Source organism: Pelecanus crispus, chromosome 7 (genome assembly GCF_030463565.1).
Source record: "Pelecanus crispus isolate bPelCri1 chromosome 7, bPelCri1.pri, whole genome shotgun sequence".
Classification (NCBI taxonomy): domain Eukaryota; kingdom Metazoa; phylum Chordata; class Aves; order Pelecaniformes; family Pelecanidae; genus Pelecanus; species Pelecanus crispus.
In genome coordinates, this window is record NC_134649.1 from 15,379,160 (window position 1) to 15,406,748 (window position 27,589).

At 36.1% G+C, this 27,589-nt stretch overlaps 1 protein-coding gene across 2 annotated transcripts in view; it reads left to right on the forward strand.

The window, feature by feature from the left end:
- Positions 1 to 27,589, forward strand: part of UNC13C (unc-13 homolog C) — a 196,520-nt gene that overhangs the window by 159,763 nt on the left and 9,168 nt on the right. For both annotated transcript variants that reach the window (XM_075713782.1, XM_075713781.1), the window contains 6 exons: positions 5,282 to 5,370; positions 7,607 to 7,756; positions 10,992 to 11,115; positions 14,596 to 14,652; positions 15,763 to 15,843; positions 21,562 to 21,709. In XM_075713782.1, the coding sequence (XP_075569897.1) occupies positions 5,282 to 5,370; positions 7,607 to 7,756; positions 10,992 to 11,115; positions 14,596 to 14,652; positions 15,763 to 15,843; positions 21,562 to 21,709 (649 nt within the window). The remainder of the gene's footprint in view (positions 1 to 5,281; positions 5,371 to 7,606; positions 7,757 to 10,991; positions 11,116 to 14,595; positions 14,653 to 15,762; positions 15,844 to 21,561; positions 21,710 to 27,589) is intronic.

Genomic DNA, 27,589 nt, shown 5'->3' on the forward strand with positions numbered 1-27,589 from the left:
GCCGAGCAGGAAGGGTACTTGAAAAAATTATATAAAGGAGATCAGTCTGCCATAATAAAGTAATAGTAGTAAAGTGGGATCCAACCCACTGTCTTTTTTTAAAAATCAAGCTCAAAATCATTGGAACAGGTTATCATAATGTAGAATTTTGTTTTAGCTCCTGTTTGTTTCATCCAAAAGGACTGCATACATTTGCACTAAATCATTTTTTCATGTCTGACAAGTTGGAAGCTGATAAAAGGGAAAGAAAAAAAGTTAATGCTTGTGTTGCATTTCACCAGATGGCAGAACATGGCAGAAATGAGTCACAGCAATTAGGATCAAAAAAAAAAGTGGAAAGCAAAAGCAGGTTGTTTATGTACAACAGTACTATATTGACTGTAGGTAAATCATATTTCCACTCCAATAAGTTCAGTTGCAACTTTACATGTAGTGCTTAGGAATACCTATAGGAATCTATATGTGGTCCTAAAGACTTTGATGGGATGACAGAGGCCCAGACTTAAGCTGAATAGTTCTGAAGTGTCCATCTTTAAATCTATTAACTCAGAGGCCTAAGGGGTGGGGGGGGTGGGGGATGATGTCTGTCAGAGACAAAAAGAACCGCTAAAGGAATGGATCTGATAAATACCTGTATCTTCCCTAGATGTACATACAATTTGTAAAATTTTTCTGAACAGAATTAACCAGGTGGTCCCGTTAGGAAACTATAAGCAATTAGACCCGTGAAATTGCAGATAAATGGAATTCCGATTAAAGAGCTTCCCTTTAACTCGTGCAAAAGTAATTTGCATCCTTGTCGTTTCCTATAGAAACACTACCAAATTTGCAGTTAACAAGATTATGTCCGTACTAGCACACATTAAATTACAGCATGGAATAGCTCAGTCTAACACATTATGTAGAAAGCAGCCAAATTATCAGATCTTTAACTCTTTTCCAAGGCTCGTATGTATAAAAAATTTCACAGTTTTAGACAGGCAGCATTTGGAAACAATGATGTTCAAATATTTCTTATTTCTTTTTTTTCAGCTGTTCAGCAAAAGTGTTTTCTGCTTTTGCTTAGCATTCAGAAAAAGTCAAACTTCTAATTATCTATTTAATAATCCATAATTACAGATCTTATGAAGTGTGCCGACAAATTTATCGGTGTGTTGTGGGTAAAAATTAACTGTATTATTTAAGAAGATGGTAAAATAATAGAAATATTTATGAACCTAAGAAAGCCAAGCAAATTAAGAAATGGTAGAAAAGTATGATTTGCACATTAACAGGTTAATAGCATTTCCACTACTGAAATAAGTTTGCTCTTTAAAACAATTCAGATTTTGACAACTGAGGAACTTACCAATATATTTTAGGACTAATCCACACATGCTGTGAACTGTAATTGGAACCCAAGAAGCTAAGGGATAAATGGGTTTTTCTGTCTTTATGGCACATAAATGTATATATGGCACATAAATGACACTCAATCTTTTTTTTCCCCCCAAAAAATAATCTGATCAGTCAGAACATTTTTTCTTTTATTTTCCTGAAAAAAGTTTCAGGCATGGTTTTTGGTTGGTTTTGTTTTTTTTTTTTCCTTCTTCATCAAACTCTATGGAGCAGATGAGACTCAAGATGAAAAAGAAAAGTCCCCAATATTGTAGATCCTTCATTTTCATATCTGTATATCTTCTCAGATGCTGATCAGCATTGACTTTTGCCTCATTTTCATCCTTTCCTTCTGGTTGTTTGCAAAGTAGGGTAATATTAGCACTAGGTTAACCCTATAATTCGTCATTTAACCACATCTGGGTGGCTGAGATTTCTGCAGCTGAGCATGTTTGTATCTATTTACTTAAACTGCTACTAGGAGCAACTAGTACAAAGAATTACAGATTGCATTTATCTGAGTTCTTATACATTTCCTTTCCCATAATAACTCTGCACTATCCAGAAACAGATTGGCTCATGAAACAGAGATAGTTGGTTTTATCATTACTCCCTTGCTAGTAAGTAATCTCAGTCAAGTCAAGCATGCTGAGGACTTCTCTTGGTCACTGGAAAGCCTTAGATAAATGAATTAATCTCTTCATCATTGATTTGCCTCACTGGGAAACTTACCTCCTTTGCATAGTGGTTTTGAGAGCTATGCGTTACTGTCTCAAGTAGTGAGTGTTGTGATGTCAACCTGTATAAGTCTTGCAGCTTGTCAAGTTCATTAAGCCAAACCATTTGCACAGTGCTATAGTGCATTTCCCACACAATACTTTCCTGAGAATAAGCAAACGTGGTATAAAATGTGTTAGCAGGAGTTGTTCAAACCATTGCTGAAATAATATATCGTTCTAAAGCGCAAATAAAATTCCTTTCTGAGCTTGTTGTTGCAAACCTGTGATGTTTTTGCACAGTGTAGTCATGTTGTGAACTACAGCCTTTTAGAATATTTAAGAGGGAGACAGTAACTCTTCCTACTTCCACTGAAATCCTTTTTTTTCCCAAATATTTTGTTTTTTAAGTAAGGCATCATAGCTGAACATATTTTTCATATTAAAAAATCAGTGGATTAATTTATGCATAAAAGACAAGGTATACAGAAGAAAATCCACAATAGTGTGTGTGATGTGCAGAGGTACCAAAAGTTGACTTACCTTATTTCCACTGCACAAGGCCATCCTAAAAACATCTTTACCAGTCCCCCCAGAATTTCATAGTATAGAACCATCATAATAGTTCCCATCTTAGCTGTACCATATCAGGAAAAAAAAAGCAGCTGATAGCTGTGGTATATTTGGATGATGCCAGTCAAGGACTGATGCCTGAGGACCCTCTGACTTGCCCTGGGAACTCACTAGCATGTAGAGGGCACATGGCAAAATAAATGAAAAGTGCACATTTTATTCCTGGTGAGACTCAAATTGGCATGTTTTCCAGTACTTAAAAAAAATAACAATACTATTTAAAAATCTTGCTAACATATCACATCAGCAGGTGTCTAGCACCTGGATTGTCAGCCTGCATACCTCTTTATATTCCACTCCTCCCTATGACACTGCATTAATAAGCATGAGCATGTGTATACACAAGGCTGGATGTCCTGCCAGATGCCTCCAGCTGTGCACACACAAACTTGTTCATGCAACTTGTGAGCATAAAGCCCTCTAAAACATCTAGCACTTGCATGCACCTTTCTATAATGTGTGTTATGTCCACAATCTGATATTAGTGTTTAATCCAATGGCCGAACTAAGTCCAATTCCAGGTGAATTTAGCAAAGATGTAGTGTTTTCTGGTTATCACAACAACCTCTGTTAGAAAGTAACTACATTGGCCTTTGTAGTCCCAGTAACAAGATGATTCTCTAGCTTGTGCATGATCTGGTAAAAAATTTTGAGTCTTCTGCCTGCCTGGTATTCTTGCACTTTCTCTGATGTGTACCATGTTCAGTGTGAATGCTTGTGTGTTCAGCATTTGTTAAACGTTAATATTCTAGTGGTCTTAAATTTGTGTTCTCTATGTATCCCACCAAAGGAGGCAGTATAAGTCCCTAGTGAAACGCATTTCGTGGAAAAATCTTTGCCTTTGTTAGTAAACTCTATCTTTGTTAACTAATATAGACATTTCAGTAAAATTAGCTTTTTTAACCCTGCTTTCCACATGAAGGAAAACAATCACTTTAAGTGTATGAACTGTCAGTGTATCTGGCAGGGAAACTACTAAGACATGAATTGGAGAAGCAACAGAACTTCTTTCAATGCAAAGTAATTAAAAACTAAATCAGTAAGTAGTCACAGTGCTAAAATATGAGCTTCTCAGGTTAGAAAAGTGCTATACATCACTGAATATCTTCTAAGAGATGTATGGCAATTCCCCTCGTCACCTATTTCAGATTTTTGTCGAAAACTGTAATGAAAATCTTGGATTTTCTATGTTTTTAAACCACATATAGCTTCTAAGGAGAGAAAGGATGGTCTAAGATTAGAACATAGTAGGTCTTTGAAGGTGTTTCAGAGTTTGTTTTTTCTTTACTTTGCCTTAGAGTTCCTGTGTAAGTTATCAGTCTCATGTAAGTTATCCAGTGTGCGGTGACACAGCTTCCCCTTGTCTCTAAAGTTTGATTAAAAGAGCTGACCTACTGCACCATAGTACTCTGAAGCATCAAGTGAAGAATAAGCACTAAACACTACTCATGCAGTTGAAAGATATGAAAATGCAAATAGAGACATTCTAAACGCGCAATTTCCTTTGAAATTGTTGGAAGATCTGTATCTGACCTTACTGCAGAACAGAGCCAAGAATTTGAGGAGTATCGTTGAAAATCATTGCCTAACATTTTGATGTAGATAGCTGAAAGACCTGGAACATCAGCTATTAATTCACATTCAGCTGTTGATCCTGATGATCATCTGTAACTATTTTTCTTAAATGCTAAAATCTCAAGGAGACAAAAAGTCAATTTTTTTTAATTTGAAAAAGAATGCATAGCAAATAAACAAGCTGCTGATCAATGTCAACACAGTACCTTTTTGATTATATAGTTATGCATGGATCCCCATTCCTGTAAATGTAAAACTATACTTCTCCCCTGCATTCTCTTTTTTCCTATGTTTAGAAAATCTGTATCAGAGGTACAGGAGCTGTTCTCCCTGTGCATCAGAATATGTTGCACTGTGCTTGAATTATGTATGTCTTAATGGCTTTTAGAAACAGAAGTACTGAAATTCAATAGACTCCCTTCTCTCATACTATATCAGTAGAAGCAGCATGGATAGTCTTCAAGCCATCTTCTCCAGTGCTGGCTGTTCTACTTTTATGCTGCATTAATGGGAATATGGAAACACCTTCCACGTAAATCACAAAAAAATCTTACTGATGGTGGTGAAATGTACAAAAAAATTAAAAGATTAAAATATCTGCAGTATTATTAACACAAACACTACATTCTCATGCATTCTTCTCTTGGTATGCCTTGTGAATACCATTTGCCTGATAATGGTTATTCTATTCTTGTGACTGCCAACACAGTTTGCACCATCCCACAGAAAGGCATTGTTTAATGGCACAGTTTTGATTTCTAACAATGTAACTCTTCACTGTTATGATCAATTATTTTCCTTTAAATGGTAATTGGATTTTTAGGCCTAATAAAGGAATCCTGTGTTGTAACAGGTGTTTCCACATTTGGTTTTCCATAGTGCAATGCATCATTGCATAGAATTCCTAATTCATTAATTGTAATGGAAAACCCCAAACCATAGTGTCTAAGTAAAACATAACATTACTTATCTCTTTGCAGCTGGATCCTGAAGCTAGTGTTGTTCTAAAAGAACTTCAGGTGAAACTTAGCAATGTATTGGATGAACTCAGCATAACATATGCTACAAGGTAACAAACCTATTTTACTGCAAACCTTAAAGAAGTATTCCTGTTCAAAAATTGACCTTGTTGATTAAGTCTGGGTGGTTGTTTGGATGTCCTGAGGTACAGCTTACTTCTGCCCTGATGAAGTGTTCATTTGTGTGTGTGTATGTGTTTAGTCCCTGAAACACATAGCAGTAACCTCACTGTAAAGAAAACAAAATGGTCTGTGGGCATGAACATGTTACAGAGGTGAGGCTGATGACTTTTGTTCTGCTTTTTGGAAGACAAAGATTGCTGGTTTGTTCTTGCCTGTTGCTGTGTTAAACTTTTCTCTCTGACCATGTTTATGTTACTTCCTGAGACTGACAGTTTTTCCAAGTGGCCTGCTTCAACAAAGGGTGTCTGCCTATGTGTAGCCTGGTTCAAATGGTCACTGTGAATGGCCTTCTTGGGTTATTTGTTTGCCTGTGGCTCTGCAAAAATGGTCTACTGAGCCATGCTCTCGAAATCTTTCATTAATCAGAGTGCACACTGCAGTGTTGAATGAGCATGGTGCTGTGCCAGCAGTGTCTGTGCTATAAGAAGCTGCAAGTTATTTTTGCTTCAAATTAGAAAGCAATCGAAGAAAGAGGGATTAGTGCTGTAGTGGTATTCATTAAGCAAAGTCTGTATTTGCTTATTTAATCCATCGATGAACCCTCTGGGTGGACAGTGTTCACTTTTTCTGAGCGTGCTTAGTTTTTCATATTGTCTTGCTTTATTTTTGCTCCCCGGCCCCGGTTCTCTGACCATTGACAGTGCATGAACATTATTTCTTTCCAGAGCTTCTTTCTGAATGAGTCAACTAGGTTTCTGCAAAAGAAAACCCACAAATAGCTCAATCTAGGGTATGCTGCAGCTTGCTAGAACGTTCCTCATGGGTCAGTTTATTGCTGGGGTTTGTGAAGTTAACGTTAGAAAGATGGCTAATGTCAAGAAAAGCCAATGCATTATTTTGGCTTTTATTGGAGGGACTGGTCCCAAGGATCTACATAAGCAGCTTCAATAGCAGCTTCATGTTGATTTTATGTAGGGCGTGTGTAGGTAAGTACACATCCAAGTGTACTTGGAAAAGTTTCCAATTTTTCCAATTTTCACATGATTTGTGTTCTCTTTTTATGATTAACCATACAGCTGGGACAGCTTACTGCATAATTATAAAGTTTCTTTTCTCTCATAGTAAATTCTCTTTCACTTTCCTCAAGTTAATCTTTGCCATTTATCTTTTCACATTAATAGGCCTGGTACATTTATGGCCTCTGTTTTGCATTTCTGTTCATAAACTAATCCTAAACCAATTCAATTAATCATAAATCAATTCATAAACCAAATTACTGTGTGTACAGAGCCTTATTCTGCCTCCGAACTGTTGACTCTAATTAACTGCTGTTCTGCATTGTTTAAATATATTGACCGAAGACTGTATCACATTAATGACACTACAAGACTTTTAGACACGTTGCTCAACCAGATCAGTTAGGAAACAGAATAGTTTTCATAAAAGCTGAACAGATGCAACTTGAGAAGCAAGAATTTGTTCACACTCACCTTAAAGTGGAAAAGATTCCTTCCAAGAGGAATTGTCTAACTACTTCCTAGTGGGTTGGTTTGTTTTTTTTTTTTTGCAAAAGAATATTTTAAACAATGCAAATGCTTTAGTTCTGTCTAGTTGCAAAGAAGTAAGCAAAGCTTCTGATAGCACTGACTCTGTGTGAAATCCAGGAAGAAGTCAAATTGAGCCAAACACGGCAAAATCAGTAGAAGTTTTCTATTTGTCCTCAAGAAGAATATCAAAGCTTGGTTCATATTAACCATCAAAAGAAAAATAATTCATAGTCACCGGTTCCTGTTGTCCTTTCACACCAAAACTAAAATCTTGAGAAGTTGTTGCTAGCTGGTAGTCAATCATACCCTAAACTACACATTCTGATACACCTGTTGCTTTCAGAAAATAATTACTTTGCACACCTACAAGGGAATGAAAAGCATAATGACAGAACAGAAACAAGGAGGAGAAAGAAATCAAAACAGCACATTGATTAGTTATATGAACTATAATCTTTAGCAAGAACTATTGTCAGTCTGTAACACCTGCAGTATCTTGCATTTGTGAACTTTCCATCATTGCAGAAAAGATTTAATCTTGTTGAAGAACCTGATGCAAAATGATAAATGTTTTCTATCCCAGAATGCTTTCTCTTTTTTTTTTTCCATCCTGTAGTTTCCAATTTATTATTGAAGATTGTGTAAGACAAATGAGCAATGAACTCAATCAAATGAGAGGAAATGGGAATGCAGCAGCCAATAAGAACAGTGCGGCCATTGATGCCGAGATTGTGCTTCGGCCTCTCATGGATTTTCTGGACAAAATGTAAGTGTGACAGACTGGTTTGTGTGGCAGATTAGGAACTGGATGCTACAGTCAGGCATAGTTGGCTTCACCCTGAAGCATCATTAATACCTAGAAACAGTCTGCAGTATTTTTTATATTTGTAGCATTCACATGTGTGCAGAATACTATGCTTAACCTGTTTACTTATACTAAGCAATTTCTACCTAAGCTAAATATTTGCCTTTCTATTTCTTGTCTTGTTTTGAGTCATTGCAAAGGAGCTAGTGTATGGTGTCTCCTCCATGAGCTGTGGTATACAGAAGATTGTACTGAGAAAAAGAACAAGAGTAAATCCCCTATACTGAAATTGTCTGGCATTTGTTCTAGGCTGGCACCCAAAGTCCCCCTGCTTATTAATATGCACTTCTGTATCCCCAAAAACCTGGTCACCAGTTGAAGATTTACGGAGCAGCGTGATTTTTTTTTTTTTTTTCTCACTCAGTAAAAAGCTAAATTTTTAAATAGTCCTGCAAACTCACTCTGGGCCCTGAAAGTAGGGGTATCTTGTCTTCTCATCACCCAGCAGTGACAGACAGGATCAGCTGTTCTGAAAGGCCATGTGCAGCACAGATACATCTATAAGCACCTCACTGTCCCTGATCATGTTATTACTGGTACGTGTGAAACACCATTGGCCTTTTACTGGCAGTGACCGTGAGAACAAGCAGCATGGCACTGATCCCGTGCTTCGGGTCTCCAGTCACACATACATGAGTTACATACCCTTTAACTTTTTGTTTCTTTATGCATATTTCTCCTAGCCGGACATTTTCAAAGTGAAGGTGGAAAAGGTGTGCTGAGGGAGAATCTTGCTTGAAGCAGAACAAGGAGCATAACCAGGAGGAAGTGGCTGGCCAGGACTAGGGTTAAGGCTGGAGCTGTGCTGAGAAGATAGGAGGAAGGGACTGAGCCGGGCAGAGAGCAGGCTCAGGGAAGCCTGTGGCTTCCAGAAGCCATTCTGTTAGATGCAGAGGCCTTGTTTGCAGGATGCTTGCTATGCCTGTCTTGCAAAGTCCCTGTCTGGAGAGTTTAAGAGGCAGCAGAATAGGTTCAGTTTTCCCGGAATCCTCTGGGATCTGTTTCCTCCCAGCTCTGCCCTTTTCCTCATCCCTGGACAAACATTTTCAGCCCTGACCAACCCCCACGGATTCTTTCCCCATTAAACAGAACATACTCGGGGGAGTGCCAAGAAGCCTTTCTTTGTCTTCTGCATTGTAAAGTTGTACAAATCACGTTACTCCACACTTCAGTGTATGATTTTGTGGTGTTACTGGTGGTAGCCTCCAGTTCCAAATGAAACTTCTTCAGAGTCACGGATCCTCATGAAGGTTTGTTTTTATGCTTTTGACAAACTGCTGAGCATCTATCATCAGGAAGACTCCATTTTGAAGTTAGTGACTGGAGGCACAGAACACTTCTCTGGGCTTCTGATATTGGGACTAGTAAGACCCAAGCCAAAGGCTGATTTAAAGAATTGATTTATAACTGCCTTTTGTTTCTCCAGGGCATTACTTCACATTCTTATTGTTTCTAAAAATGGGACTGATGGGCTCGCTATCTTAGAAACATGACTAGAATCACAGCTCCCAACTGTACATATACACGGCCAAAGTCTAAAAGTCATTGGCCTAAGGGGTGGGGGAGGGAACTGAAGGGGACTTTGGGTTTTCTTTGGGGGTTTAATTTTTCTAGGTTTCGTTTTTTGAGGGCTTTGGCAATTACACGAATTTCAATGAGAGCTGGCAATAGGCAAATGCTTATTTAATGTACTTGAAAAGATTTGGCTATTTTTGCAACACTGTCAAGTGCAGTGCCTAGATTCCGAGCCTAGAAAAATTTTTAGCTGCTTTATCTATATGTCAGCCTTTTACTTTTAGCAATCTACCTATTCCTACGTGTTAAGTTACAAGAAGGGTATGTGTTGCTTTCAAGCAATATGTTTTTAAATTTTAATTATCTTTGAGTTAAGATTTTTACTCTAGCACAAGACTTGAAGAAAAGCCAAAAGTGTTTATACACTTACAAGTGTTATCCTAAGCTCATCATTTAAAAAAGTGGGTAAGCTGACTTTTGCCTGTCAGGGTTGATTCCAAATTGCCATTTATCAAAGCCGTCTTCATAGCTTCTTTGAGATTTAATTGAATAATGACATAATGGAAACAAAAATGGGGTTTAAATTACTGTCTGAATAGGAAATACTCCTCACCACAGGAATGTTAAATGGAATTTTAGCAGATGCTAAACCCATGCACAGAAAATAAAGATGTGAAATCTAAAAAAAAAAAAAAAAAAACCACCAAAAACCACTGCTAGGGAATATCACCTTTCTTACAAATATATATATTTATAATAGGATTATAAATATGCCATATTAATATGGTTTGGGGTTTAGTTATTTCTTAACTATGCTTTTATTTATGTGCTTACTAAGAGTAGTAAGAGATGCTAGAAATATGTATTGGCAAATTTATGATGTGATATGTATAATGACTTTACAATAATCTTTTTTTACATTAATAGATTAGACATAATTCTGTAAAGTTCCCCACATATGCATTTGTGTGATATTATTTTGCAATTTTTTTTCCTGTGCCTGAAAACTGCAGCACTTTATTCATGATGTTACATATTCATGACGATACATACAAGATGGTTTACTAATATACTCTTAAATGCAGAAAAAATATCTAAGTACATAGATCCTCCAAAAATTTAATTTTACTGTTAGTAATAGATAGTATGATTGTACAGATATGCCAGTATATAGAAATAAATGCTTCCAAATGGTAGCCCTGAATTAACTATCAACACCTAGTTCTACATCACAGTAGGGAGACATTTGGTTTTTGTTTTTAAAACATAAACAAATTATATACTAAAACTTTAATTTAGGGGCTTGGGAGTGCTAAATTGTATCATCCATCAAACTTCATAACTCATCATCATTTTGCTTTTTCAATAAACATATATCAGTAATATATTAAGCAATAAATTGGATAGTGGACATTTACATGATTTTATAATCTGCCAGTCTTTTTTTTTTTGCCAAAACTACTTACTGATAATATTGCAAAAGAACTAAGCCATTGAGAAATCCTTACTGGTAGAGAAAAGCTAAACCATAAGGGCCATTAATCTGAGCCTATAGTAATACAGCAGCTCAGAAGTCTTAATGCTAGTTTTGGAGACTGGTTTGTGTTTTGTTTTATTCCAGTTTAAGTGTCTCTGCGAAAATCTGTGAGAAGACAGTTCTGAAACGGGTTTTAAAAGAGCTGTGGAAGTTAGTCTTGAACAAAATAGAAAAACAAATTGTGCTTCCACCACTGACGGACCAAACCGTAAGTGTCCCAGCAGTAGTTCACAGATGTTATAAAGGATTGTAATAATGTGCTTAATCAGGTGTTTGCCAAGGGGTCTGATACTATCCTTTTCTGTACCTTGACCAGAAGGAATAATATATTGACTGTATGCAGTGTGTTGCTCTCTAGTGTTTCAAAGTAGTATAGTTAGGTGGTTGTTCTGTAGCTGGTGAGGAAGACCTTGCTCTTTCATATAGTGCCTGCCCCAACTCAGAGCCGTTTTTGTGTATGCAGTGTAAAAGAAGCTGAATTACTGACTTCATAGTGTTCTTTCATATAAGGGCTTTTAAGTTTGATTTCTCTTGATTTCATCATGCACAGTAACACCACAAGTGTTCCTTGTCCTTCCCCGTTGCACGGGGAATTCAATCGCTTCCATTTTTGCAGCTCCCAGAAAGCCAGGAATGCTCTATCCTTTTCTCCAGTTCTGCCTGCTGTGTCATTCCTCATCTTGAGGCGGCACTTAACATCGGGAAGCTTAAGCCAATTTTAGCTCTGAAGTTTTGGGGTATTTTAATAGCAGACTTGATAGGAGGTCCTCATTGGGCAGGACTGCATTTACAGCCTGACAAGAAGAGGGAAAGAAACTGTAAGTTAATACGGAAAGGAGTGCTGCTACACGCCAGACTGGTGTGGGTGATGGCCTGACATAAAACCTAAGTGGTGACAGAGCTGAGGGCACCGGTAAAATATGATTCTGTCTAAGGATGAAAGAAAAAGAGCCTGGCTTGGAGTGCCTTTTTTAATTGCTTTTTGGTTTTTTGAGGGACTGGGATAACATAAATGTTAACTCTTCTCGTTTTCAATCTTGTCTAGAATAAATTCACCATCTTTATGACAAGCTAATCATGACATTGCCATAGTGTGCCTTTGGGCAACTTTACTGTATACATCCTATGATATCAGTTAAGTTGCTAAAAATCTATTGGTCAGTATCCATATCTTAAGGACATATCATTAAATCATGTTATATTAAGGATACATGAAAGAATATTGCTGGAGAGGCAAGAGGAAATTTAATAGAACATGTATAAATGGTGTTAAGGTAGTAATGAAATAACCTGAGCTAGTAAAAATTCTAGACTAGAGCTAATCACAAGATCATAGCCAGGACTCCATTCACTGGATTTGTTCATATTTACTATAATGCCCTTGTTTACTATGCATAATTAGAAACAGCCCCTCTTTCAATGAGTGACTGTGTCAAGTTTATATTTCTGAGATTTTTTTTAATTTGCTTTTTAAACATTTTGGTGCGAATTTTATCTGCAAACACATAAGTAGCATTTAAATTGGGTAACTGCATTTCCCATCAGGCATTAGAAGCAATTTTTAGCTTTATGCAGCACCAGTTGTTACACTCTGAACCAGCATGGTTCAGAGTTAAAGGGGTTTTCTGCTGTTTTTTTTTTAATTGGTTGCCAAGAATACAGAATTACCTATCAAAGATTTAGTAAGCCCACTTGGATAATAGCACAATATGCTTCAGTTAGTTAGGATAGTAAAACATTTGTTGAAAGATCCCCCCCTCCCCCCAACAGTTTGAATGTAGATCTTTATTTAAAAAATAATAAAAAGATTTCAGTCTTTCAACCATAGTGAAAAATAACTTTTGACTGCCAACTGAACACAGATTTCAGTTCACCTGCCTGAATCTGCAAGCACCTCTGTTGTCCTTACTGATACTCAGAAATCACACCAAGCAATAAGCTGTGACACTGATGTTAGAGTTTTTATATATATTTCAAAAAAGCTTATTCTGATCATTAGTTTAGCAAGTTGATACTTCATTAAGCTATAGGTGTACGTCTGGAATGCAAAGTTTCTGCATTTCAGGCAGAACACAGAAAGAGTGGTGAAGAAGCAGAGACAAGGAGCCCTCCTCTCCCCTCCCCCAGAATGAAGAGTCTTCTGGATGGATGTTCGATTAGTTAGAGGCCAAGAATAAGAAGTCTTCTGTTTATCAGCCAGTTACTGATTAAAGGCAGAGACTGCACGTATCATTCAAGACTCTTTAAGATCATTTTAAATGGTGACAGCTGGGATTTCCACAAGTGCATTGCCCTCATTCTTCATAAAACTGAAACAACCCTTGCTTCTCCGCACACACTTAAGAAACATGAGCCTCCAACTAGAAATTTTCTGCAGCATATTTTTTTCCAATTTTGCTCAACATTTGTGTAGTGAAAGATAGAATATGTTAAATATATAGTCTGTAATGATTAAGGAACGTGAAAAATAGGTACAAAGATTACTGGATTAGGCTTTCAGAGTTCTTGCAGTATCACATGTGTATGCTACACTTTGCCAGCTGTTGGGTTTTACTAGCGGTAGCCTCTACATAAAGTGTCCCAGTGGGCAGGCATGGTGAAAGGTGTATAGCTAGTTGTATTTATCTTGCTACTTTATTTACTTTTGAACACACAATTATTAAAATCAATGAAAAGTAGGACACTGTAAGAGAGAAGCTTCCCTTTTGTAGCCTTGAATATTACTTTTTCTCTGACGGTGAGAGGCACAGACATTCAGAAGCAGGGTTTATTTTTTAATTTTTGTATTTATCTTACCATTCTTACTACTAGTAAATAATGAAAATATAAGCTGCAGTTCTATATTCCATCTATCTTTTGCAATTGAACCATACATAAGAAAAATTTTTCCTGGAAACTGAAACCTTTTGGAACAGAAAGACTAATGAAAAATTGTTCTGTATTGTGCTATGTAAGTTGGACTGACATTTTTTTTTCCCCCCCTGAAATCCAGAGATTCAGAACTCTGCCTTGCTGAACTAGTAATTATACTTCTTGGAGTAATTGTGATTAAAAAATATGAGCGTGGAATTATAGTAGGATTCTGTTTGTTTAAGACAAACATGTAGGCATTGGCCTTTGGTATTGTGCCGGGATCTGGCTATCGTAAAATATTGGTTTAACTTGATAACACTTTGGTATCTTTTCTTTAAAAAAATGTCTCTGGCTTAACAGTACACCATTGTGCTGTGTATTACTCAACTGAGGATTTCACTGTAGACAGTTAAGCTTCTGCAAGTTCCTCAGGGCTGCTCACTTCCCATTATGATTTTTTTATATTAGCGTAGCACCTGAGAGCTATGATTATGGACAAATATCTCATTGACACACTGTATAAGAACAATCCCAGCAATACCTTAAAAATATTAAATACAAAATGAGATAGTAGACAGGAGCACACGAAACCACTATCAACAGAATACGCAATATTTGTATCAAGTATATGATACTGGAGGGAACCATGCTGCAGGCATTCAACTACTTGGCCTTATCAATTGAAGGAAAATATGTCTCGTGTAATTGAAATTTTCATTTAGCTTTGCAAAACAGTGACTTTGGCTAATGTCCTAGCAGAAAATAAGATCATGTTGACATGAAAAGCAAACGCGCCATAATGAGTCTGTTTCCTGAATTTTCAATGTGATTACAGGGGCCCCAGATGATATTCAGTGCAGCCAAAGATCTTGGACAACTGTCAAAACTCAAGGTAATGGAGCCAAATGGAGATGTGAATGGCTTGCTCTGATGAAAAAAATAGATGAAGTATTAGTGACTGTGAGGCCAAGCCTCATGCCTAATTTTTGTGCTTATTTACAATAATAAGGTTAAATATAGCTGTAACTATTCATAGGTGAATAATGATTTTACAGTCTCATCAAAACCAAATTAAGAATAAAGGACTGTATGCTTATATGGTAAAGTGATCACTAGATGGGTCAAGAAGATGTCATTTCCATATTGCACAACTAGGCTTCATAAGCATTAAACATCACCAAAAAAAAAAATTTTGAGATCTTTGTGTTCCCTTCTGGAACCAGTTCTGAAAAAAACTCTAAGGTGGGAATACCAGTCTTTTTTTTTCTGCGTATTATTTATGATATGTATTGATACATAGCATCTACCTCTACAATAGACTCATCAGCACTGCATTACTGAAGTCCATAATACACTTGATGGAGAACTCAGATGTTTGATACTGATGTCAGTTGTTTGCCAATCAATTTTGCCTTTAGGATTTCAGATTTGGGCAGAAATGTGGTAATTCGTGCATCTATAAATAATTGCTCAGTTTGCTAGAGGAGTTAAAATGTTGCCTAAGTAAATCACAGGATACTTATTTTAGACAAAGATTTCACAGAGGTATAGTCACTTTATGACTATTGAACTTACATTCTGATAGGAAACGCTTTTTTTTTAAACATGGGACATTAACAAATATTAGTTAAACTGTCAGGCTCATTCATAAAATTAATTCTTTCAGTATCATCTAATATAATCATTTAAACTCAAAATTTAACCTTTTCCCCACCCCCCAGAACAGAGAAATAATACATTCTAGGAAAAGAAAAAGGTACTCAGATGCTCAGTATTAAACATTGGTTCTTTTTCCCTACAATCTATGTTTTCAAGAAACAGCATGATTGCTCTAGGTTATAATTTGTTGTATAAGAAGTCTGAAGCTGAATTAATCCTTGTTAATCATAGAGGCTTGGGGTTTATTCAGCGGTTTTGTTTGTTTATTTACTTTTCCAAGAAAAGACAGGCCACAATACTGTTTCTCTTTCAAAATCAGCTGCAGTCTTAACTTGCTTTGCAGGACCATGTGATTCGAGAGGAAGCCAGAAGCCTGACCCTGAGGCAGTGTGCAATAATGGAAGTAGCACTAGCTACTATAAAGGTACAGCTTTACATGTTTTTCTGTTCTGTGCTTGAATGACCAAGAACATGATTGACATAAACAATAGATTCTAATATTGAATGGTCCCTTAGAATTATAAAGGTCCCTTTAATATGTCAAGAACCATTTGATTCTAAGCTCCTTGTATTGACTTGAAAGCAAATGTCTAATAGTGTGCTTGCAGAAAAGTTAGAAAAGTTATTCTACCAGTTGCATACAGAACATGTTCCATTAAAGGAATTGGTGGACAAAGCTTCTCCGATTCTTCTGTTCCTTTAGGGCTTAGAGTTAGTGCAGCTGAAGCAGCTGGGCTAAATCCTTATTATGTTGCAGCATAGACTCTTTTTCTCCTGCAAAGGAGACACTAAGCCTGAAAAGTGTGGTTATTCCTAGCTGCATTCTCCAGCAAACATGTATGACACACATTTTTTTATAGCACACCAGAAAACAAAGCTTTTAATACCGTGCATTACTGTGCACTGTTTTAAATTCAATGTCCAGTTGAATTTATCAACTTTTTACAGTTCGGAATTCACCACCTAATTTACTGTGACTACTAAATAATTTGATTTAATTTAAAGATGCCGTTTAATTATTCTACATGTTGATGCCTTTTCAGTGAAAACAAAAAATCATATTCATTACATACATACACTTCTGAATACATTAATAATTTTTATGCACTACCAATATCTTGTTGATGCAGATGTTGGTAATGCATAAAACTACTTCAGAAAAATCTTATCATTGCAGTAATGTTTTACATTAGATCTTTAAAGCAGCCATATTAGAGACAATCCATCCAACCTTACCTGGTGCTAATCTCATTACCAGAAATACAAATTAATTTATTGGTAATTGATAATGTAACTTCAGTAATTGACCTTTCTGGAAGGATGAAAGGATCAGGCCATAGGCCAGATGAAATGTTCTGAAAACTTTGTTTTCACTTCCACTCATTTCATGGTTATCACATTATGCTCCTAAATGTAAAAATAAAGAGATTAACAAAGTCCTTTTTTTAGGGTTGGGGTTGGGGGGGGGGGTGGGGGGGGGGTGGGGGGGGTGTAAAAAACTGGAGACTTTCATACAGTCTTCACAGTCTTGGTTTCTGAAGTCAAAATGAACCATTAAGGAATATTATTTAATGTACTTATCCATCTTTTTCATTGGCCTGGATCTTCCACTGGGGTAAATAACTTGAAAGCAATAAAATTCTAGAATAACAGCATATTTTTGTGTCTGATGCTGAAGAGACAGCACATCAGGAAGGTAAAGGGGAAGCTACTTAAGTATAAAATTGAAGATATAAATAAGAGGACATATTCATGATGAAGTCTTGTGCAACGAAGTAGTGTCTCAAAAGACAAGAAAGAAGTATTAGAGAGGGCTCCCAATTGCCATCTTTTTTGTTTGCAGTGGAATTCACATTTCTTTCAGAAATAAAAATAGTATTTGGGGATTACTAATATTGTGGAAACAGAAATGGAACAAAATGCTCAAGTACTGTGTTCTAAATAAATAAAAGTTGGGAAAAATATCAATTCTAACCTTGCCTCAATTTCCAGTGCTTAAACTGTCAAGACTTATAGATAGATACTAAACATTTTACTAAACAAAAGTCTAGGATTGGAGGGAAAAGGTTAGAAACAGGGAAAATCCTCTGTTAATTCAGTATTCTCATCTATTTGTACTACATTCATAAACTGAGCAAAATAATGCTCTGAAAAACCTATTTTCAAATTGTAAGGCAATGACATGGCATTATAACCTGCTTACTGTAATTGGTACATGATAGAGCAAAATCTGTTTTTTTCCAAAATACTAAGCAAATACTCTTGGTCATGCAGAAATTGGTCTTACACTATTAGAAAGTGAACAAAGACAGACTTGTGAGTTAACTCAAGAAAAAAGACTGCTATGTTGATTTAGGAATGCAGTTCATAAGTTTAATGGTCAAAATACACAATTTTTGGGTAATGCTAGGTAAATATGGTTTGTTTAAAAGCAAAAAAAAAAAAAAAAAAAGAAAGGCTTCCCAAATAAGAACAGATGAATGGTAAAAATGGCATGTGGTATCTCTTCAAAAACTAAGTAACTGGTTATTGTAAGGAAGGGATGTGCAGGGAGGAGTATCTCTTGCTCCTTTATTTTTCCTTTCGTTAGTGTAATTTTTATTACCAAAAATTAATTCACTGAGCAACTTACAATCACAATTTAATAGATTATGGTGTTATTGATAGTGTTATTAATGCTTTGAAGAGCATGAAATAAAGGAATAATCTTTCATCTTTTTTATTTTTATATATATAAATATATATATATATATATATATAGCATATAATCAGTCTTTGTATGTTGTAAAAAGAACCTTAGCAATTTTTTTTTTTAGCTTAATTTGCAGTTTACTGTTAGGAGAAGTGGCTTTCCGGCCTCAGTTATCTCCAACTGAGTTATCTCAGTTATCTTCTTAAGTCAGCCCAGAGATAATGTTCATTGATAATATTGTTCTAGTTTCCATTTTTGTGTTTGCAAGCACTGTAAACCCACAGGCACGCTACAAAATGGAACTACCACCCAATATGACTTGTGTGGCATTTGTCAAGTTTTGGCTGAGACTGCAGTGGCTACAGCATTGATTTCCACTTACTTGACATTATGCATTTGTGTCTGCACCTTTCGTTTGTCAATATGACTTTTAGGCCTCTTTTGCTGTGTGTGAACCTTGAAACACTTCAGACTGGAGCATGAGTAGCAGGTGGACTATTTTAAGGTTTACATCTCTAAAGAACAGGTTATTAGGTGTCCAACTGAATCTGTAAAACCCTGTTTACTCATTATTTTTCTATACTTGATGCCATACAATCATGATATGTTCATATTAGTGGTTTTGCATGCAAAATTTACCATTTATGGGCAAAAGCAAAAAAATTTTAAAACTGAGGAAGATTAGGGTCAGGCGTCCTTGTCTCTTTAAATATATGTTAGCTTTCATGGAGGTTTTAGTCTTTTGTAGCTGCTGCTGCAGATAACATTTTATTGGGAGACACAACTAGAAAAAAAAACACCCCAAAATCACAGTAATTGTCAAAAATAGCAGGAAATATTAAAAGATTTCAGCACTTGCTTATAAATTAAGATCCTTGGTGAAATCATTAATACACTTTTAAACAATTAAGACAATAGAGATTTCTTTGGAACATATATTATGAAATAATTTGCTTGGAAAGATACAAATTTCATGTAAGTATATAATGATGAGAGGATAAAGGTGATTTAATCAGAACCTCTTAAGTTGACACTAAGTGCCCACATACATAGGATTAAAACACTATAAACCTTTTCAGCCTAATGACTTCAAATACTTTGTTTTGTTCCTACAGATATTTTTCCCTGTAACAATCAGTAGCCTTCAACACAGAAATGTAAATAATGACTTTGTATGAAAAGTTCATTTATGTTTCATCTCATGCAAAAAATCTTGAGAATCAGAAGGTGAAATGCAACAGGCATGTATGGCCTGTAGGTCTGTTTTGTCACAGATATGCTTAGGATAAAGCATTTAGTATATATGTATGCATGTGAACTAAAATGTACATATTGCATACATTCCTTTGGCAACACTCCAAAAATGCAGGGAGAATAGATTCTACTTACGGTTCCCAACACTCCCTGTACTGAGTGGACCAATATTGCATGTCATTAAGTAGTCACAGTGTTTTCCTGAATAATATTGTATGTTTTTACTAATTAGCCATTAAACGCGAGCTTTATACATCAATCTTGAGACCTAGAACTGTAATGTAGATTGCAAAATGCTTTGAAATGTGTTTGAACAAAACGATGGTTTTAAACTTGTGTGGCCAATATATCTTTGTAGCTTAAGTGCATTAGGTCATCAACCACTGTCTTGTGTAAAATTTTAGGGAAAATTCTTCACTTTGGGAAGAATCTGTCCTAATTTTTCTTAACTCAGCTTTAGGATTGGAAACATAATATAATACTTGCAGTAGTTTACATAGTCAGCATGGCATCAAAGTGGTAAACATATGTCCTGGTTTCGGCTGGGATAGAGTTAATTTTCTTCCTAGTAGCAGGCATAGTGCTGTGTGGTTTGGATTTAGGATGAGAATAACGTTGATAACACACTGATGGTTTAGTTGTTGCTAAGTGCTGCTTATGCTGGTCAAGGACTTTCAGCTTCCCATGCTCTGCCAGGTGGACAAGAAGCTGGGAGGGGGCACAGCCAGAATAGTTGATCCAAACTGACCAAAGAGCTATTCCATACCATATGACGTCATGCTCAGTATAGAAACTGGGAGGGGTTGGCCGGGGGGCAGCGATCGCTGCTCGGGAGCTGTCTGGGTATCGGTCAGCAGATGGTGAGCAACTGCATTGTGCATCACTTGCTTTGTATATTATTATTACCATTTTTATTATAGTGTTATTATCACTACTACTATTTTACTTTATTTTGTTTCAATTATTAAACTGTTCTTATCTCAACCCAGGAGTTTTTCTCACTCTTACTCTTCCGATTCTCTCCCCCATCCCACCAGGGCAGGGGGAGTGAGCGAGCGGCTACATGGTGCTTAATGGCTGGCTGGGGTTAAACCACGACAACATATATTTTGTTCCAAATCTAGCTGCGCCAGTAAATCAAGAGTCAGCTTTTATTTAAAGTATTTATGCTAATTCAGCTTTTTTTTTTTTCCCTGCTTTTTTTTTTAATGTAAGAAGGAAGGGAGTACTCAAATTATCAGTGTACGTGGGACAGTGAAAGGAGGGGTGCCATCTTGTAAGCAGGCCTTGATGAACAGCTGGCAGTAATCTCTACACTGGTGCAACTGCTTGCAGAGTGAAGATCTGCCCCCATCTTAGGTTTGCACTACTGGTGTAGTGGTTTACTGCTGCATCATTCATAGAAGCGCATAAAGAGAACTGTGGGTACAGCTGTTCTGCCCCAAAGAAAATCCTCTTCTGGAGGATGAAATTTACTCCCTGTCTTCAAGGACAGTACCAACCGATGAGCTCCTTTTCTCTTCCATCCTCTGCCTTTCACAGTCCAGGAAACCCTAATGTGGTCGCTCAAGGATGACACACACATTTTCTGCATATCCACAGTAAAACAGGTCAAAACTGGAATCAAAAAAGATGATCACCATGGAAACTTCCATGGAATTTCTAATAATTTCCCAAAGCATATTCATAATTTCAGGCACAATTACACTGCAATGCTAATCCAAAGCTTTATATTCTAGGATCTTCTCTCTTAAAATTTTAACAAAATTCCCCCTTCCCTCAGAAAGAATATATTCTTTACTTGTGCTGTAAACCATGCCTTGATTTTAGAGATTTTTTTTAAAGAATTAAAACCGATTCCACTCTCCACAACCTAAAAGAACCCTGCAAACATATATGTCCAGTTTTGATGTATAAATATTTGAGATCATGAAGACCAAAATTAAAATTTTGTATACTTTTTTCTCCCACGAGGCTTAAGTTTTTACCTTTGGAAAGAAGCTCTGTAGTAGAGATGATGCCAGTTATCTCAACTGCTATAATCATAAATCTAGCTACACATGCTGGGTGTTATTTTTTAAAAGTTTGTGTAAGAATTTTACTTAAAATTGTATTGTAAAATTAAAATTGTCTGTAACTGAGGCCTCTCTCAGATAATTTGCCTCTCTTAACGACCGTATTTGTTTTTCATTTTAGCAATACTTCCATGCTGGAGGAAGTGGGCTGAAAAAGAATTTCCTGGAAAAGAGCCCAGACCTACAGTCCCTGAGATATGCTCTTAGCCTTTACACACAAACTACTGATGCCTTGATAAAGAAGTTTATAGGCACTCAGACATCTCAAAGTAAGTGATCTGCAAGAGAGATATAAGTATGTCAAATTACGTTTTAAATTATTGGTTGCCAACCACAGTCTCCAAACACTGTCATATTTTCGAGTTTATTGTCACAAATTTGCCCATGTGATGTTATCCCATATCAACTGCTGTTGTCAATCACTGGAGCTTATCGGAGGACAGTGCATTTATCAGCTTGTCACTTTACACAATGAATAGGTCCCATAGCTCTATATGAGCACTGAATATCAGGGTTATTTGTAGGAGCACTCCACACACAAACAGGGTTGTAGAGACCATACAAGAGTGCATATTATAATTGCAGAAACAGACTAAATTCATAGAGTACCTTGGCAGTTCTAGACACTTTCAGAGCTGGAAGACATTAATTACTAATCACAAATAACTGCCAAAAGCATGACATATTCCTTAAGGTTTCCTTCTGGCATTAAGAACGATAGACTGTGAGCAACGTGTCCTTAACGTAGCACACTGATTCCACATTACAGAACCCACACTTCTCCTTCTAGCAGGTCATCTGTGGATTCAAAAGGAATAGAAGGTTTCTATAGGCTAAAATACAGCATTATTTCCTGTCTAGACTTTTTCCTTTATGCATTTCAGGATCCTGCTGAAAATTTCACATCATTTTTTATGCCCGCTTATCAAAATTCAAAATGTTGATACTTTTGGAAAAACAAACCAAGGCAGAGGACATGCAAGAATATGGTATTAGGTGTACTTTGAGTCTGGACATCAGCAACACTGAAGCCATTTTTTCCTGCTCCAGAATTTTGGTGTAGTGCACCAAAAAGATTGAAACACAAAGTCCTCCTCGTTTAAAATATATACATACATCATTCATTAATGATGTATTTCAGAAGAGGACTTTCCGTGGTTTCAATAACAGGGCAAGAGTTCATGGTTATACTTCTAGGCAAAGATTCCTTCTATTTTCAAAAAGAAGCTATTTCTTACTATTTTTTTTACTGATCTAGGACAGTGTTTTCATACTTCTACAGTACATACAGGAACTGCTTTTATATAGATAATGCCCATTATATTCCAAGCTCAATGGTTTCTGCATTCTAGAAACTGCAAATTTTTACATAATAGTAATCTTTACCAGATTTCTTTTGAATGTAATGGGCATTTGTAAAAATGACCTGTCTACCACTTAATATCTTTGGGAAGGAATAGAATTTTCTGATCTATAAAGAATTACCCTGCTCCCACTCATGAGAATCAGAAAAGTTTTAATAGGACAGGTAAGCTGGAAATCAATTGCATTTACCTCTGAAGTACCATATGTTACTCACAGTATAAAAAGCATGAAACATTAGTTGTGCAGTTTGCCCCGAGATTAATTCCAAGGAATGATTTCCTAGGCAGCTTCCATATTAGACTGAGCACCTCTGTTAATAATCCATACATTACAAGTGAGAAAACTGCTATAAAACTCTAATATATAAGGAACAGATTCTTTTTTACTGCCTCTCAAAAAAGATTAACAATATGGATTTAGGCAGCAAAATATTAATTACTAGTATATTTTGCTTTTCCTCATGCATACTTTCATTGTAACTTCAGGAGAAAAAAAAATTTATCCAGGTTATAGCCATAAGCAGAGATCTTGTATAAATCCTGAACCACAAACGTGAATTTTCTGATTTTCATCGTGATTTTAGCCTGAAGTCTGTGTTGATTTTTGTGCACACATTAGCATGCCTATATTTGCACACCAGTATTCTCAGAAGTGTAGCCACTGGGAATGAAAGTTAAGGAAAAATGGCTCATAGCTTTTCATCATCCTTTAATGTCTCATTTAAAAGAACTAAAAAACTCATCTATTATGACCTCCAGCCTCACAACTGTAGCTGTATCATTAGTATTTAGTTTAAATGACCCTGTTAGCAAATCAGAAACTTTCTCTGAAGCATAATTAGATTTGTAACTGCCCTCATATTTGTGCAGGTAACCAATCCATAATCAATAGACAGTTGGATGTAATTAAACTCAAAGCAGTGGAAAAAAGAATACTTCAAATCTAAAGAAAACAGCATTTTGAATAATAACTATGACTGTAGATAAAAATGGATGATCAGTTTTCCTGTAATGACTACTTGAATCAGACAATCATCAGGCTTACTTTTAACCACAGGTGAAGATACTTTTTCATTTGCCATGATTAAACTGCAGTGTTTCTAAGAAACTGAAGGGCAAAAATTTGTTTGGTTGGTGTGAGGAGGGGGACTTACTTCCCCACCCCAGACAGCACAACAGCTTTGTAAAAGTGTATGTTATCATCCTTGATACTTCCTGTATTCATGTACATGCAGGGTCAAGTTCAGTAAGAATAACCAAATTATCCAAGCATATGCTTTTACACCATTTCTAAACAAGGCTGATTGCTTGAACCAGAGCTTTGATTCCCAGCCTGGAAACAAAGTAATTTGCATAGGCAATATTAATAAAAACATGCCTAACTTTTACAATGATGACTTAATCTCAGGATTCATAGTTGTTCATGTGGTGGTTTCAATACAGTAAATATTTGAAAGCTAAACTCTTCTTGCCATTTTCAAATACCTCATGAGACTATATGGTTATGGACATATGCTTTAAAAGCAAATTATCACACAGTCAGGACTAACAAAGTTAACTGCCATAATCTTACTCTGTTGATTTTTCCTTTTCAAAGCACCTCTACAGACTCTCAAGACTGTTTTGAAACAGACAAGTGTTTGAGAAAGTAAATGACAATGCTGAGCATAAACTGGCAGTAATTTTTTGGATAACTGATGACATTGCTTTTTTTGTTTGTTTTCTTTTTCTCCGTATAATGATTTGCCATTTAAAAGGAATATGATGATGAAAGTTGTAAATTCAACCTCAGTCAGTGTTGTGAAAACAAATCTGTAACCACACTATGAAAATGAAAGATAGAAGACAAATGTTGTCCATATCAACTTTACTTATTAGACAATATAGATATCAGATTAGCATACTTTGTGACATAGCTTAAGTTCTGTCATATGCTGTCATATTAAACACCTGTCTTTCTGCCTGGCACAGGAGGAGACATAGGTTTATCTTCTCCGATTACATCCCTACCGCTATTCCAGATCTGCCACCCACATTCAGCTTGTTTGGAAATTAAATACTGCTGAGACTCTGATCATTACAGATTTTAACATTGGTATCAATATGATAGTAAGGGGGAAGATTATCTATGTTTGGCCCTTAGTATAAAAAAAAGGAATTTTTATTTCCAGAAAAATAAGCAAAACCTGCCAGCACTTGATCTATTTTAATCCCAATCCACAAACGTAAAATTTATAGAGCAGCATTCTCTTTTGCAAATAAATTATCAGTATTGTTTGGTAGGAAAACTTTTACAATTTTCCATACAATGAATTATACACTACTAACAAAATTTAGTTCCACTTATCTGAAGTTCACATTTAATATTAACAAGAAGGTTGTCCAGGTGATTTTGCAGTGCCTGTTATAAGCACATTCTTCTGGATCAGTGTGTTCTTCTTACTCAACCATACACTAGTGTTAGTGCTGCCAAGAACCATTTTGTGGAGCCGGTTGCTTTTAGAGTCTCTAAAATGGACACTGATATAGACCTAAAGGATTTTGAGAAACCTGAAGGCAGTTTAGTGAAGAGAACTGCATTTCAAAGCCTGAGTGACTACTATCTTAATGGTCATTGATACCTCTGCAAAGAGCAGATAAAACACAGCCAAGCGAGAATGTTGTAGCATCAGTATGCTATTACCAAACAGAACCCCTGAGGTTCAGATCTCTGATTAATTCTGTTTCCTTTTGATTTTTGTCAGCTGTAAATTGTCACTTTAGTTTGGGCACTACTAATAATATACATGAACTTGTACTGCAAAAGTTATTTTTTTTTCTCCTCTAAATTCAGCTGCAGGATAACATTTTTGCATAGGTTCAGACTATAATATGGTTTGTTTTCAACATCTTTTGTGACCAAACAAGTGTTTGTGCACACTACGCTTGTGCCAAGCATGAGTGAGTTGTAAAATAGTAGCGCACCGCCAAGCCCGACCTATAAAACCCTGCTCAGTCGCAATGACTTGGGCATTCCGTGCTGTATGGCTAAAACACACCATGTCTGGCTAACAGCTGGATGGCAGCCAGCAAGCCAGCACAGAATATCATCAAGGAAAGCTCAAAGGTTTCTGCAAAAGATCATGTAGTTGTACATTGATGTATTTATACAAGTTGTCAACCTACCTCAACTCTAGACAGAAAGGTAAAATTTCAGTTCAGGCAGGACAAGCTAATTTTAACTAAACTTGAGCTAAATTCAACCACATTTTCACAATCAAGACAAAACTATGCAAGCCAAAGGACAAACTCTTACTGTATTTCTGTATTTCAGAAGAGAAGGAACAGACTCAGAAACTGAAGTAAAACTACATCCATAACTATTGGCCTATTATACAAATGTTCCTACTTTATGGTATATTTGACTTACTGTTACTCAAAGCTCAGACCAGTCTTGGTGATGCTTCTCAAAATTCATTCGTAAAAAAGAGAGAATTTTCAACCTGGCAGTTACCTTTTTATTGAATTAAGTTATACCTTCACCTTTTAGACTATTTAATTTAAAGGCTATCAAAATTAAAAGGAGATTTATGGCTGTGGTTCAGTTTAGCAACTGTCTTAAATCTTCAGTAATTTCATAAACTATAGCCTGTGTTGTCAATGTTTACATTTGGTTAGCATCAACTCTAATAACATTTGGACAAATATGATTTTCATTTTAGCAAACTACATAAAAAGACAGCATCTCAAACATTACAGTGTCCTGAATTTTCTCTCATTTATTATTTCTCCAAAGTAAATGCCACTGTTGCATCCAAAATGGTTACTTATTGGAAATAGTCAGAGAAATATTTTTTCTTATAAATTTACAGCAGCTTAGCTTTATAAACCTCATTAGCAAATGCTACTGTTATTGTAAGGTATATGACATAGCAATCCATAGTGGCAGGACTGCAATACATATTTTTTAGCTTGACTTTAAAGAGTTTGTAATACTTAAGCAGAAAAATCAATACTCATCTAGCAACATGGAGCTCATACTACAATCCCTAGTTGTGCGTTTAAATGGCTGTAGAAAACGCTATTCTTTCACATCAGCTGATTTGTGTCAGATTTCTTCATTCTTATGCTGGACAATTGAAAGCTAAAAGGGGGAAGAAGCATCTGAAAACAAGAAAAGATAATAAGCAGAATTAAAAATATTTACCTAATGAGAATGAGTAACTGCAACAGTAACTCCATACTTGTCTTGTGAAGCCACCAACATAGGGAAGGAAATTACCTCATCAAAAATGAAGAGAAATTCTTTTCAACTGCCAAGCCAAAATTCAACCTTGTGTTCCTTTGCAACCTGTAATGGTACAAGGCAAAGCAGAACCTCACAATCTATCTTCTTAAATATATGGAAACAGACTCAAATACTAAACTAATAGTTAACTTAGAAAACAGCAAACATACTATAGTTTAGGCAAGCAGACAGATGACATCAGACTATAGAAAATAAAAATTGTTTAGCAGCTCTTATAAGTGAAAAAGGAAAGATTTTTTTTCTGCTCTTTTGCATGTCAAAACCGTTGTATTATTAACTGTCATATTTTGAAAGCTATACCTGTATTCTGTCATGAATTTTAAGTGCTACAGTGCATTTCCAGTTCTCTTATAACCTATACTTCAGACAGAATTTAACTAAAGAAATAATCCCTGCTTCATCCACTGTAGTTTCAAATTGAGGTCACAATCATGTGTTACACAACCTCATTTCATGAAAGAAAAAAACCAGACCTGTATTATAATCTGCAGAAATCA